General features: G+C 42.4%; 1 protein-coding gene across 4 annotated transcripts in view; it reads left to right on the forward strand.

Moving 5' to 3' along the window:
- PPP2R5E (protein phosphatase 2 regulatory subunit B'epsilon) overlaps positions 1-16,153 on the forward strand; it is a 133,959-nt gene that overhangs the window by 64,979 nt on the left and 52,827 nt on the right. For all 4 annotated transcript variants that reach the window (XM_040332347.1, XM_040332344.1, XM_040332345.1 and 1 more), the window contains exon 3: positions 8,579-8,775. In XM_040332347.1, coding sequence (XP_040188281.1) covers positions 8,579-8,775 — 197 coding nt within the window. The remainder of the gene's footprint in view (positions 1-8,578; positions 8,776-16,153) is intronic.

Consider the following 16,153-nt stretch of genomic DNA (forward strand, 5'->3'; position numbering starts at 1 on the left):
ACGAAGGCGCTTGCACCGTACGTCGTAGCAACCGCTGACTTGCCGATCAGCTGTGCTGACGTAACCATGGCGCATGCGCACATCGTAGGAGTTATTTCTCGATGGGAGATAGCATTTCAAAGGCAGAATTTAAACCTATACAAACAGCGGGGGGAGACCGTAGTTCTTAGATTGTGCATGGCTGCTGCTGGATGGCGGGTAACAGCGAGGCACAATGTGAAAACTACGGTCTCCCCACCGCTGTTTGTATAGTTTTAAAATGTATCTCCCATTAAAGGGTCACTAAGGAAAAACATTTTTTTGCTGAAATGACTGTTTACAGGGTATAGAGACATAAAAGTTAACTGATTCCTTTTAAAAATTATTACAAATAGATAAAAAATCAATCCTATAATGTGCCTGCAGGTTAGTTTCACTTTTAAACTGGTTTCATGTTCCTGTGAACTAGAGAGACACACAGAACAAAAACAAACAAATCCAGGGCAGTGTTTTGTTTTTAAAATGAATCTGATTGGTTCTGTGAAGTTTTAGACACACAGTAATGACAGCTTAGACCACCGTGAAAAGCTCCCAGTACTGTGGTTATAAGGAGCCAGACAACCAGGAAGTGTGAAGATCACAGCAGAATTACAGCTACTTCAAAGCAAAAACAATAAGGATATGAAACCAGTACTGCAGTAAGGTAAAGGAAGCTATTTAGCTAAAAAAAAAAATTCCTTTAGTGATCCTTTAAGAGATACGTCCTACGATGTGCGCTTGATCGGCAACTCAGCTGGAGTGCAGCTCCATCCTGCGCATGTGCGTGCACTATTCGATGGGGGGTACTTCTCGACAGAACACTGGCAGACATTGAGTCCGCTGTGTATAATCACAGCGTGAGCGAGCAGCTGGAGGTGTGCATTTGCGCTCGCTACCTGGAAGAGCACAGCTGCCACCCTTGTAGTATTAAAACTGCTATGGGGTGGACAGCAAGTGGTTAAGGGAATTCCTTGGGGGGGCCCAGGTCACAAGAGCTAGTATCCCCATTGGAAGTTTTTTCTCTTACTTTTCTGGCTAAAACCCCAATTTTTTTATTTCAATGAAAATTATTATAAACTGGACCAACAGGGTGAATCTCCCGAACATGGAATAAAGATGTTCAGCACAGCCTTCAGGAAGTTTACTTGGGCTCACCTTGTATGGTGGGGGTCGGATTAGTCTTATTTCTGTATTGAGTTGTTATTATTGAGTATGATACAGAATTCAGATTGGGGTACATTTTAAATAAACTTTGATTTTAGTATTTTTATTGTGTTTAAAAAAAATATAGCTTTGGTCGATCTATGAACACATTCACTGGTTGCCTGGAACTAACCTTTTAAAAAATATTTCCTGTTTAAAAAAAAAAAAAAAAAGTTTAAAGGAAATTCTCTTGAAAGGGATGTTCCAGCTCTTAGCATGCAGGTGCATTGGAGAAAGCAGTTTGCAATGTAACTTGTTCAGTTATAAAGAAATTAAATGAATAACACACCAGGGACCTATTTGTATCATCTCCAGTCACAGAGTTGATTAAAGCCGCCACTAGTGATTTCCTGTGTCTGTCAGTATGAGAGATTTCAGGACTGTAAAAGCTACTTTTATTAATCGGCTACGACAAAACATATTTGTCCTCCTAGGAGCTGTCCCAGTCCTCTCTAAACAAAAGCAGCCAGATTTCTGGCCGTGTTTTATAATAAAGTGCAAGGCCTAAAGTACACCTGGTATATTCCTAGCAAGCAATACAAGCCAATCCTAATCTCTCTAGCTCAGGGGTGCCCAACCTTTTGAAGCACGAGGGCCACTTAAGCGACTTGTTAACCGGTCGTGAGCCACAATAAACAGAGCAGGCGAATAGCAGGTCCATGTCTGCTCTGCATATGCAGAGCGGACACGGACACAGCCCACTATACTCCTTTTTTTTTTTTTTTTTTTTTTTTTTGTGGATCGGATTGGAGGTAGGACACAAATCAGTTTACATCTGCCACTCCTTAGAGGTGAATGGAGGGTCCAATTGGGTCAGACTGACCGTGTGAAAGGGGCCCAAGGCTGCTTTCACACTAATGCGCTGCGGTTTACCAAAGCAGTGTACCTTTGGCTTTCCTGCACTTTGCAATAGACTTCTATTATATTCTGCAGGTTTGATGCACTTTCAGAAAGCTTGCCAAGGTAATAACAGAAGTCTATGGCTCAGTGCAGGTAACCCGCAGGTGCGCTGCTCTGCATCTGCAGGCCAGTTTGAAAGCAGCCCAGTAACCACTGCAGAACAGATATGCCCAAATATACACTGCAAATTTAGTAATAAACTGACCTTTAATAACAGTATTCTATTCCATCCCAGAGCAGTAGGTCGCGGGCCACATCAGAGGGTTCCGCGGGCCACATGTGGCCCCCGGGCCACTGGTTGGGAACCCCTGCTCTAGCTGCTTGTATTGTGTCCAAGATCACAGCAGACTCCAAGGCCCCTTCTGACATGGACATGTCTGGTTTGGTCAGCAGGGGATCTGTATAAAGAACTCTGTAAGCAAAGGGCTAGCAGCACTCCTCAATGCTTTATTCTCTTTGGCTGCTATGCTGCCTGTGGTTGCAATCTAGTCCAGATTTCCAAGGACATAGTTGAGCGTACAGCTTTTTCTTAGGAACAGAAACAGAACAGTTGGCGAGCCAGCCGGGGAAGGAATTTGCAGGTGACCCTGAGAATCCAAAATGAGGAGCTTGAGACGATCTGAGAATTTCTGATAATCAGCTGGTTAAGGAGAGAGTGGCCCTTCCATACTTCGTTTGACATCTGTGAGGATGGAGATAAGATGCTCTGGAGGAGGCTACTAACCTTAACCTTGCGGAGGTAGATCTGCCAAGCTCATATGACCTTGTCACCTGAGGTCCAACAGATCTGGTAAGGGTTCTCCCCTCCCCCTTTTTCACCTGTGGAACACAAGTAAGAATCCATTGCGGTGGTGGCGGATGGCTGTTTTATCCCTTACACTCTTCACTCCTTTTTCCCAGAGTACATACTGCATTTTTTCCTGGACTGTACCTTAACGCCACAAAACACATCAATAATGCACTGAAAAGCATCCGAAGTACAAATACGCATGCCCAGAACCAATGTTAAAATCACCCAACAATGGCAGAAGTTGACCAAAGGGTGGTGGTAAAGAGCAGAAAAACCATGTGATGTTGAGAAAGTTTGCAGAAAAGTCGTGCCGTGTGTATTCTATGGGTGTGCCCCGGCCAACTCCCTTCACACAAAAATCCACGGAAAAGTTTGTTTGAAGTCCGACCTTTAAGCCTGGGTTCACACTATAGCGATGCGGGAACCAGCACGATTCCTATGTCTCTTCCCACAGGCAGTTCACACTGCGAGTGTCACTATAACATGCAAGAAAGATCTTACCACCTGCTGGCTGCCAGTGGTAAATATGAAATATTCACATGCAACATTTCATTCTTGCTAAATAAAAAAATCATATTTGATCAATGCTGAATGTTTTAAATAGAAAATGCATGCATTTCTTTATAAGTACCGTACGTGTTGGCTTGGATGAAATGCATGACTGTTGGTGGCAGTGTGACTTTTGCATACTGGTAACGAACGGTTCGGTTCCTGTGGTTGAGTTTAGAAGTGGGTTCAGTATGTCTGCTTTTCTCTTTGACTGATTAAATGCTCTTTATTAAGCCCTTAACTAGCCTTGATTGGCCCTCCAAGTTGCTAAGTAATTATTTGTAGCAACAATGGACCTGCATTGTATGAGCAATGATAATGTTATTTATTAACAAGGTGTAGACACTTGATCTGCCAGCCTGCCTCTGCTTCACTTGTATTACTGATTACTTAAACACAGACCCCGTGGAGGTCATCCAGTAAATAATTCAGGCACCACGATACACTAGATTTCATAGAGGCAGTGTAGCGCGTGCTTGACAGCAGCAGTTTGATTCCGTGGGGAGTTTGGAAACAAGTTGCAGGGAAACAAATGGCATTTAAAAGTGGAGTGTTTTTTTTTTTTTTTTTTACACATTGCACAAATCAAAGACTTGAAAATAGAGGCCCGGATTCACGTAGGAGATATGACGGCGTATCTCCAGATATGCCGTCGTATCTCTGAGTCTGAGGCGTTGCATCTTGGCGCCTGATTCAAAGAATCAGATACGCCAGAATTAGTATAAGATACGACCAGCGTAAGTCTCCTACGCCGTCGTATCTTAACTGCATATTTACGCTGGCCGCTACGGGCGTGTACGTTGATTTACGCCTAGAAATATGTAAATCAGCTAGATACGCCAATTCACGAACGTACACCCGGCCGTCGCATTACAGATACGCCATTTACGTTAGGCTTTTTCCGGTCTCCTCACTGGAGACCCAAGAACTGAGCGATCTGTGGTCTTTGATCACTCGGCTCTTGGTGTAGAGGCAGTGGAGGACAGATACAACATTGGATCAGTGATGCATCCTCCTAGGGGAGTATAAATTTATTTATTTTTGTTGTTCTTATCCCACACTGTATTTTTTTATTTTAATGAGACCTTGCTCTTGAATTTTGTAAAATAAATAAAAGATACAAATGGCGTATACAAATAGATGTGTAAAACAAAAATAGTGCGCTACCACATAAATTAGGTGAAAATTAATGAGTGAAAAACCTTAAAGTGGTTGTAAACCCACTCTCATCCTTTCTAAACTACTGCCATAGTGCTGATCTATAAGGATATAGATGCCTCCTGCATGTATTTTTGCCTGTCAAATGTCTCCCCTCTGTCTGTTATGAGACCTGAAAAACTGCAGATTCTGTGGGCGGGTCTGTTGTCTGGAGCTCGTTGGGTGGAGTTGTGATGTCAGTCTCTCCGCCCACCTCTACACTCCCCTTGTCAACATGCATTTTTTCCTGTGTATTCCTTACACTAAATTCTGCTATGATCACTAACATCCAGTCAAAATCCAGAAAAGTAACCACATGACTTCAGAAAAGGAGTGGGGGTGGGAATTAAAAAATAATGCCTGTCCCCAGGCTAGTGCATGAGATATGTAAATAACCTGTCACTCACAGCAAGGAGGCGGAACGGACTAAGGTTTTTCTCTAAGTCCGTTTTATTTTACCGAACAATAAAAGAGGATTGCTCAGAGCTTGATTAACTCTGTGTGGCAAGACTGGGCACAGATGATAGGAAATCTTATACTTTACATTGTGACATCAACAAAAATAAATAAAACATTTTGGGTTTACATCCACTTTAAATGAGAGAATATCTAGAAAAATAGATAGTGTCCTAAACAAGCAATTTGGGATCCAAAAAAATATCGGAGTAGCTTCACAATTCCCGGTATCCACAATTACAACAGAATGACAACTTGTCTGCAGGTAAGATTTTCTGTTCATCAAAGAAAATAAGGCAATCACTGCCGCTTACCAAATCTGTTGGATCTCAGGTAATAGAGATCAAATAGGCATGTCAGAACATCATCAGCCAGATAGGGATCAACATCTGAAGTTTCCAATGAAGGTGCAGATATCCGTCCAAGATATGCAAAACCTCTTTTTTCAATAGATTTTACACATCAAATGGATTTCCAACCTTGCTCACCATACCGGTATTGTTAATAGGGGCAGAAAGAGAAAGGCTTCATGGTGCAGTTCGTTTAACCACTTAAGGACCGCCTAACGCCGAAATACTTTGTCAGAATGGCACGACTGGGCACAATCACGTACCTGTACGTCCTCTTTAACTACTCGCCTCGCAAAGCGGTCACTAGGGGCACGTGCGTGCGCCCCCCTGCTCGTCCCTGATCCCGACGTGCGTGCGATCACCGCCGGGCACCCGCGATCGCTCATTACAGAGGGAGGAACGGGAGCTGTGTCTGTAAACACACAGCTCCTGGTCCTGTCAGGGGGAGAAATGCCTGACCGTCTGTTCATACAGTGTATGAACAGCGATCAGTCATTTCCCCTAGTGAGGCCACCCCCCCCCCCCTACAGTTAGAACACACCCAGGGAACATACTTAAAAATAATCGCTGATCGCCGCCATTACTGGTAAAAAAAAATATTAATAAAAATGCCATAAAACTACCACTTATTTTGTAAACGCTATAACTTTTGCGCAAACCAATCGTTAAACGCTTATTGGGATTTTTTTTTTTTTTTTTTACCAAAAATAGGTAGAAGAATACGTATCGGCCTAACTGAGGGGGGATTTTTTTTTTTTTTATATATATCTTTTTGGGGGATATTTATTATAGCAAAATGTAAAAAATATTGCTTTTTTTTTTTCAAAAATGTCGCTTTTTTTTTGTTTATAGCGCAAAAAATAAAAACAGCAGAGGTGATCAAATACCACCAAAAGAAAGCTCTATTTGTGTGAAGAAAAGGACGCCAATTTGGGAGCCACGTCGCACGACCGTGCAATTGTCGGTTAAAGCGACGTAGTGCCGAATCGCAAAAAGGGGCCTAGTCCTTTACCTGCATATTGGTCCGGGTCTTAAGTGGTTAAAAGTTTTATTGCTCCAAATCAGAACATAACATCAAGCAAAAAAAAAGCACAACCACAGCCTTTGTTTAGTTGCTGCACCACTTTACTTATGTTTTTTTTTTTTTTTTTTTATACCATCTTGATCATCATTAATTTCCAACACATTTTGTTCACTTGTTCGTTTATTTATTTCGTTTTTTTTTCCTTTTACGTATACAAATAGATGCTCATAAGCTTAGCAAATATGGGACCAGCAGAGAAATGGTTACATCAAATGCAATAACCTGCAGTACGCTAATATTTACAGACAATCGATATGGTGAGCAAGAGGGAAAAAAAATAGCCGTGAGGGCAGAACAATGACTTGACCTTTGTAACCAACATAGCATCAGTCTATGAGCAAGAGATCAAGTGTTAAGAGGTAGAGAAAATGAGGAGGAAAGATGGAGGAGGGCTGGAGAGGGAAGGGTGACAGAGAGAGGAGACAAGGCTGTATATAATGAAGGGGCTGTCCGGCCAACAGGGGATGCCAAATATCTGGGATGCTCTTCTTCTTTTTTTTTTTTTTTTACCCAATCATGTTACTGACCTGTTGCCAGTTAACCTAATTGGTTGCAAAATGTTTTTCCAGCTCCTTCTGGTTAGTACCACTTTCTATGCCAGCTTTTTGTTACCCTGTCCAACTTTTTTGAGATGTGTTACTGCCATCAATTCCAAAACTACCCCTATCTTGTATTACATTTTTTTTTATGGTACATTTTCTCATTTTAAACTTTTGATATGGTTTTGATTCCTAAATGCAATATGGTTTGCCTGAAGAGAAAACTTGGCAGGTGCTGCCTGCACTGGTACTTGCCTTTTCTGATTTAAATAATGGGCCTGTGCCATCTGATAACAAATTAATTTGGTGCTCTGACTCATTTGTTTTAAGTGTATCTTAACTTATTGAGTAAACTTATTTTTTGTATTATTTATTACAGGAAGGGGGAAATAGATACATGTGTGCAAAGGATCTAAAAGCGCCACCTGCTGGCTCATAAGTAGAAAGCAAAAATATGCTTTGATTCATGTTTATTTGGTAGTCCTATCCATTATAAAGAAAATGTACAAGAAAAGACTACTTTCTTTATAGCTCAGCAACGGCAAAGCCCTATTCTCTGGAATCCCTCGGATCCACATCCTACAGACCACCTCACAGGCTCAGTAAGGGAAGCAGAGGGATTAGATCTCTTAAAGCCTGTGCTATGAAATGTATGGAACAAACTTCCATGTTGGCTTAGAATGCATCGGCTATAAAAACTTTATTTTTTTCTGACTGCATGTCAGAGGAAACTTTTGTGCTTCAGAATCTTGCATGTTCTATGATCTGCACATCCCATCACATGAGTGATGTGGCTGGTGCATTATAACCAGTGCTTTTTTTTCTCATACAATAGGTACAGGAACTCCCCCTTTCTGGGTCACCCCTTTTCTACGCCATCTACCCACCTCCCAGTATCGCCCCTTTTAGGCAATCTAGAAACAAGTATATATTTGTGGTGCTAAGTAATTTGTATGGAATTTGGTAATGATATTAAGAAAATCTGTAAAATAGATCCTCCTAACCACCCACAACAAAATTCCCCCCCAGCAACAATAGACTCCCGGCAGCATCAACAGATCTCCACACAGCCAGCATTAATAGACTCTCTGGCAGCCATCAACAATAGACCCCCTCCCCCCAACAGTAGATCTTTCCGCAACAACTGACCCCCCCCCAGCAACATAAGACCCCCCAGCAACAATAGGTCCCCCACCATCAACAATAGACCCCCCCCCAAAAAATAAATCCCCAGCAGTGAGCCTCAACACCCTGCAGCACACCCCAGCACCCGTTGCCATTACATACAGTCAGTCCAGGAGGTGCCGGAAATGAACAAAAAGCCCCGATTATAACACTGTATGCATTTTCAGTTTTGGCTTGCGTATACCTTCAAAGTACAAGTAGCTCACAATCACAGTTTTTTACTATGAAGCAGTAAGGCCTTTAGCAACATGAACTTTGGTTGTTTTGTTTGCTTCTCACGTAAATGCTTGTGTTTTTTTTCTTGCAGACGTCCCAACCCCAGAGCAGCCTGAACTGTTCCTAAAGAAACTTCAGCAGTGCTGTGTCATTTTTGATTTTATGGATACATTGTCCGATCTTAAAATGAAAGAATACAAGCGCTCAACTCTGAATGAATTGGTGGACTACATCACAATAAGCAGAGGCTGCCTCACAGAACAGACGTACCCTGAAGTAGTAAGAATGGTGAGTAATGTCATTGCTGTGCCCTATTACTGATGTCATTTGTTTGCAGGATCCTTAAACAGAATGCTTCTGTTAAATTTGGAAATCTGAAGAAGTGGAGTATTCTACACATTAACGTGGCGTTCCACCCAAAAGTGAAACTTCCGCTCATTTGTCTCCTCACCCCCTCCTGCGCCACAATCGGCACCTTTCGGGGGGGGGAAGGGGGCAGGATACCTGTCTTTGATTCCGGGCTGCGGCCCATGACATCACTGTGGGGCTCCCACCTCCTCCCCCTGTCCCTGGGCCAGTAGGTGAGCAGGGCATCGCATGCGCAGTAGGGTTCCCGGTGTGAAGCCGTAAGGCTACACTCCCGGGACCCCTTACCCGCAATGGCGGAGGAAGCAGCACCCAACCGCTCATGGAAAAGTCAGCTGCGGTGCTCACATCGCTGGACTCCAGGACAGGTCAGTTTCCCATTATTAAAAGCCAGCAGCTGCACTATGTGTAGCTGCTGGCTTTTATTTTATTTTTTTATGGGGGGTGGGCGCTTACCTCCGCTTTAAGTACCATTACAAGAGAAGTATAGCAAAAGCTTTTTTTTTTTTGGCTATACTTCTATGGATCAACAAAGTGCAGTTTGTTCTGCACTCCCGTGCCCCTTTTGCAGCTGACGTCCACCTGCCCATTGAGGTCAATGGGTGGCTGCTCGAATCTGGCTGAAAAAAACAGACAAGTGGATCACAGCGGGCTGTGTGTGTGAAAGGTGCCTAATACGTTCCTTATTTAACACTTGCAATTCAGACAGTTCAGTAGAAGAAATATTATGTACCACATTCTCCATTACGATCGCCATTGTCTACGTGGAGAATGAACTTGGTCTATGCAACCATAGATTTTGGATTTGGCATATTAGAAAACATAAGATGGCTTCAGTGCAGAGGTGTAAATTTCCAAATGCGGGACTCGCATTTCGAGATGCCATTCGTTTAAATGACACCTCAAATCGTGGTGCGGGTCTGCAGCGATTTGTCCCACGATGAAACTTGCTGCAATCGCGGCAGCCTACATTGCGGGACGTATGTCGCCCAAAATATTGTTCAGGAGCTTCTTTGGGGCGACACGCATCCAGCGATTGCACCATGGTTTTATCGTACGACAACTACATGGCAACTACAGTGAGTTTAACAGATGTAGTAATAAAATTGATTTGGAACTAAAGTTCTGCTGTAAGAAACGGCGAGCAGGCAGGCTTTAATTACAGAGGAGACATGTCTTGATTTTCAGCTATTTGCTATGGTTCCAGATAAGTATCTGATGAAAAAAGGGGAAAAAAAAGTTGTACCATCGAAGATTTAGCCCCTGGGATGTCGAGTGTATTTAGTTAAAGGATAAAAATCGGAGAGTGGCTATAAAGGCTCCATTCACACTTGTGCGACTTGTCGTGCGCATGACAAGTTGCAGCTCATTCTTTTCAATGGCATCTGTTCAAATTAGTGTAACTTGGTCGCGCTTGCACTACTTTGTTTTGATGCGACTTTGATGGAGAGAATGTAAAGTCGGATCAAACTTGCACTTGGTCATACTGGAAATCGTGCGACTTTGGAGTCACGCAAGTTTTAATGGAGCTTAATAGGAATAGTTTGAAAAAGGAACCCACCCCTAGTGGTGTACCACAAGGCTCCATACTAGGTCCTGTTTTATTTATTATATTTGTAAGTGATTGTAGGTTTGCTGAGCAAGGTATGACTTTTTTGAGGACGTAAAGGTGTGCAATGGAGTTATTATTTCTGGAGTAAATCGGTTTGACAATATTAGGGTAACAATGTTGGCCAGAGAGCTACAGAGGAAAGAGATTTGAATGCTTATGTCAAATGATTGCAAAATGAGCAAAAAATGGCTTAAATATAAAAGATGAAATTATGCAGAGTAAATGGATACCAGACATGACACGCTTTTAAAATTGTGTACGCCCCTGCAACGGCAACAAACCATGTAAATGTTACTATCTGTAGCCGACGCTTTAATAGCCTTTACAGGTTACAACTTTAGATTTTCACCGGAGGTCTGGTGCTAAAATTACTGCCCATGATTGGACATTCGTGGTGAAACCTCACATGTGTGGGGCAATCTCTGTCGCGTGTGTGACTGACATGTACGTTCACCTTTGCACGCGAGCATGGGGGACGAGAGTGCTTTAAAAAACAAATGTGTGTGTGTGTGTGTGTGTGTATATATGTATATATGTATGTGTATATATATATATATATATATATATATATATATATAATATATTTTTACGCTGTCGATTTCAATTGTTATCACTTTTATTGATACCACAAGGAATGTAACCATTCCTTGCAATAGACATGCAACAGGTACTCTTTGTGGAGAGATCTGGGGTCAATAAGATCCCAGATTTCTCATCTGCCCTTAAAACCATTTGATCACACCAAGATCGATGTGATCAAATGCATTCCCTATGTCGGGGAAGCCGAAATTGGAAAAATGCTCATTGCTTCCCGTTTTTTTCATTATCATAGAGGGCAGACAGAGCGTTTACGGTGTATGTCCGCCACTATGCCCAGCCGTCAGAAGCATTGGCTGGTTGATTTAGGTGTCCTAGTGAGACAGGACAGCCTGCAGAAGGCTGTGGGAGGGACACATCTCCTGCTTGTAAAAGTGATCCAGCGGCTAGTTAGCCGCCTAGATTGCTTTTACAAGAGAGCCGACCATCGCCTCCAAACCCTGCTGCTTGCCCGAAGTAGGGCTAGATGTAAAAAAAAAAAAAAATTAATTCTTGCCTGGCACTGTATGTCCTGGGGGCGTAGGGCGATGGGAATTGAATATCTTTGGATTATATGCGGGAACCCCAGGCCCGAGGGTTCCTGTTATTAGCTCCAGCCCCATTGAAAGCAATCGTGCCCACTTGTTTGTAAGCAATCTCATATTTAAGCAATCGGCCCTGGGTACAGTCTGTGTCCAGGGCCGATCACTGAATGAGTAAATGCGTAATACCCTTTCTAAAATACCCTCTCAGCATACTTATTAGGAAATACATTTAAAAAAATGTGCCTGCAGCGACACCCTGTACCTCCATGTTTATATGAGGATTGGTAATCGGCTTTATACATAGGATGCCGGGTTTGTTAGATAGGTTAATAGCTATCATGATACCATTGTTCTCCACAACTCTCACAGCCATTATCCAGCTCATGTATAATTAAATAGAGGTTTTTATTTAACCCTTGGCCAGCTTTCATTTGTTTTATAGAATTACTTGCATGACACAGGGGAGATGTGCTTACCTCCTGGGGCCTCCTGTATGCCAACACAATTGATGTTTGACATTAAAACTACATGATCGCTTGCATAGATAGATGTTAACCATTCAAGTGATCGATATATAAGGGCTGCTGTTAAGTTTATTTAACCTAAGCCTTCATGCGTTCGTTGCTTTTATGAGCCTTCCTGATTGCTGTCAGTTTACAGATGTATATCCTGGTACTATTTATATCCATATGGGAGTTAAGATATTCTCCTCAAGTCATCAGCGCTCTGTTTAATGTGCTTGTCTCATGATAGTAGTTGTAGTTTATTCTGCAGTTTGAATTGAAGTAAATTGTGTGCCTGATGTACAAACAGTACAGACAGAGTTTAAAGATGCACATGTACCAAGAAATGCTAAAGGTGACAGAGTTTGAAGAGACCTTTTTTGAGAAAGGGTTCAAGTTAAACTCCAGGCAAAACATTGTACGCAGCTGAACTAGATGAATGGGAGTTGTCTTGCTAAAAGATTTGTCCATGCAGCCCAGGTTCACATTGGCGCGGGTCTGAAATCGTGCAAAGCAAATAAATAGACAAAAATAAGGAGGGGCAGAATTAGACTTTAGTGGGACGGTATGAACTTGCTATACTAGACTGTATTAAATGTACAACATTTTATTAAATAGATCAATTTAAAAGAATACACAAAAGAGCAAATATAAATGGAACTCAACACAAATGAAAATAACAATCAAAAATAGAATTCCTTGATAATGACTGAAGAGTGATGTAGATCAACCGAAGAAAGGGAGATTCCATTCACATATTTCTAGTCGGGTTCTCAACATGTTTCGCAGGGTAACTCTTCTTCAGGAGTATTTAATCAGAGGAAGATTGGTTCTGTAAGAGAAGTATTATACATAGAAATAAGAACTTTCGTATGGTACAATATAACCTTTGTATATGGATGGATAGCCGCATGGTGAAGGGAGTCCCAAAGGACCACAATGGGACAACTGATAGAACATGCCAGCTTAATCAAGTAAGACTTGGGAAAAATATCATGAATAGCTATTGCCATTTCTTCCACCAAAGAATCATGAAAAAAAAGAAAAGGCCACTATACTCACCCAAAAGACCACTGAACCACCTATAACACCTCAACGGCAATCCCCGTTGTGGCCTTGAGGTGTTATGAGTGGTTCGGTAGTCTTGTGGGTGCTGACTTATCCTGATACTAGTCCAGGGGGTTAGTAAATACTACTCCTGGCCAGACCCAGGTGAATAAACAATAGAGTGGCCTCAGCCTACATTTCTCCATTGCACACCCTGATGCCCTGGTGGTCAGGGTGAAATGCATCGGGGTGTGCGTGCGCGCTTTAGTAGAGACATGTAGGCTGAGGCTGCTCTTTATTACTATTTTTCAACTAGGCTAGTCAGGAGTAGTGTTGAACCTTTCTTCTTTACAGTGAAAGTGCAGCAATATACTGAGGAGGCCATCTTTCAAAGATCTCTTTCGGTCAGCAGAGGATCATGTCTCCCTAATTTGGCCCCAAGAGCTGCCCTCATCCAAGCTGAATGTTGGTATACAGGGAATTAGAAGCTGGAATCAAGTCTTATTTAGTTCTTTATATTGGCTATATTTAAAAACATTTTGGGTTCATTTACACCTGCTTTGTTCTCTGAAGAGTGACCCACTGGAGTTTAAAAAATAAATAAAAATCCTCTACCAGCAGGGGGATTTTGCATGCAAAGTCTGAGACCCCACATAGGCATTTTTTTTTTTTTTTAGGAGTTACTGGGGTACGGATTATGGGACAGCTCCCTTCTCTGTAAACCCAAGTTCACACCATGAACCGCACTGGAGCTGCACCCCTTACCTATTCAATTCACATGCGGTGCAATTTGAGTTCTTTCCTTTTGAAATATTTCACGTCTCTAAGAGCAACCAACAGAAGATTTATTTTTTATTATTATAGCTTTCATTGGCAAAAAACCTTTTCTCCAACTTTGTTTCCTTTTGTCACAGGGATGCAGTTCCCTGATTTTTTGGGGATTAATCTCTACCAAGTAGCTTTCCACTGTCCAGTGAGAATGCGATTACTGAACACACTCTTCTAGCAAGTGGAATGACCGTTTGTGGGCCATGTACAGGCATACCCCACTTTTAAGTACACAATGGGGTTTATTTACTAAAACTAGAAAGCTCAAAATCAGGCTCACTTCTGCATAGAAAACAATGAGCTTCTAACCCCAGCTTGTCCAATTAAGCCTGGTAATAAAACCTGGAAGCTTGTTGGTTTCTGTGCAGAAGTGAGCCTGATTTTGTGCTTTCCAGCAATAGTAAATGAACCCCATTTTGTGTACTTAAAAGTGGCGTATGCCTGTAGTCATAGAAAATCAGGCCCCCCCGACATGAAACTAAGTCCGAGAAGACTTGTAAGATTGGTAATAGCAGGCATGTTGTGTTGTCCTTGTATAAGACAGGACTTTACTTTTAAACATTTAAAACAGGCTTACATTCATATGGCCCTTACCCTGGCTGCAGAAAAGTGTTTACGTACAATTTAGAATATCTAGTTGAATTGACTTGAATGGAGGTACTGTGGGGGAGTGCACCCAAAACTGCATCATGCTCCAAAATATATTAAAAACAAATTCATTGCAGCAGGAATAGCTTTTTAAATGATAATGCAGATCACCTGCATTTTAAAGAAGACTGCACATGTTTTCTTCTGGTAAATTTTATTAAACCGCTACCTGCACCCAGACACTTGCAGTCGGTGATCATCATTGCATCATCATTTCTGGCCTCCATGTTTTACTCCTAAAACCTGAGCTAGGAGGTTATGTGCCCCTGAAACATGTTGGTATTTCACTTCCAATTCAATAAAACAAAACAACTCCAATGGCCTGCTGTTTAATCCCTGGATGCGACTTTTAAATACATACTGTACTTAATCAGTGTTGGTTGTTTTTTTGCTTGGCATTTTGCTTATGAATTAAAATTCTTGCCGGCTCTCTTCTAACCTAAAGACTACAGAGTGCTTATCATATACATGGGGGCAGAATAATCCCTCTCTGTGCTCTCCTTTGGCTGGGAAGATAACAACTAAATTCTTGGTTGTCAGCCCCATTCCCACCTTCTCCAGATCATGTATTCAGATCCTCTGGTAATGAAGGCAGCAGCCTGGAAATGGCACATGAAACGGATTGGAATGTCCAAGGCTTCAGCCAGTGCCCATTCTAAGGTGCTTTTGTGAATATTGGGCACGTGGCAGCTGCACATTTTGTTTGGCACCACACAACGGAACCGATTGCTTTTTAGCCTTCTACCACTGTGTCTTTCATACTGGGCACTCCATGTCAGACCTCTCTGTACCTAACTATTTCCACTGTATGCCAGGGACTCTGTTGGCACGATCTCGGTGATCCTGGGTCTGTAAATCTGTTTAGGATGTGACGAGGAGTTCCTGCTCTCTATGCTGGGTTTTTAATGTAATAATGGAGAATGTGACAGAAGTAGCTGGAACAGAAAATGTTTGGAGGGAATTATGACCAGATGATCTTTCAGTTGGGAGTGTCCAAGGCAAATACAATGTGAAGCCAGGGACTTATTTAGCCCACCCAGCTCCTTCTATGATCAAGATGCTTTTGAAAGGAAGGACAACCCAAACTTAAAATGCACTACTAGCCCAGTCCATATTGCCTAAGGTGATTTTTAGATGACTGTAGGTATAGAAGCAGTATTTATTTTAGGTTTAATGCTGGGTTCACACTGGTGCGCTGTGCGATATCGCATGTATTTCGCACTGCAGTGCAAAGCGCATGTGATGTCTGAGCGATGTGATTTCAGCCATATAGATGGTATAGCTGAATTCGGATCGCTTTTGGACCAAACTCGCACAGGACCCTTTTTTTGGGTCGCACCATAATCGGATCGCATGGGTCCAACATATTAGTTCACACTGCGATATGTGAACTGAAATGGGGGTGTATCACGGGTAACTTACCAAGGCCGAGATGCTGAGGGCGGCTCACCTTTGCGACCTAGCGCGATCCGCCCCCTGGGGTTGGAACAGGGGGAAGGAAGCGCCGAGAGGCACCGGTAGAGAGGCGGAGGTTTGATGCG

This window comes from Rana temporaria, chromosome 13 (assembly GCF_905171775.1).
Source record: "Rana temporaria chromosome 13, aRanTem1.1, whole genome shotgun sequence".
Taxonomy (NCBI): domain Eukaryota; kingdom Metazoa; phylum Chordata; class Amphibia; order Anura; family Ranidae; genus Rana; species Rana temporaria.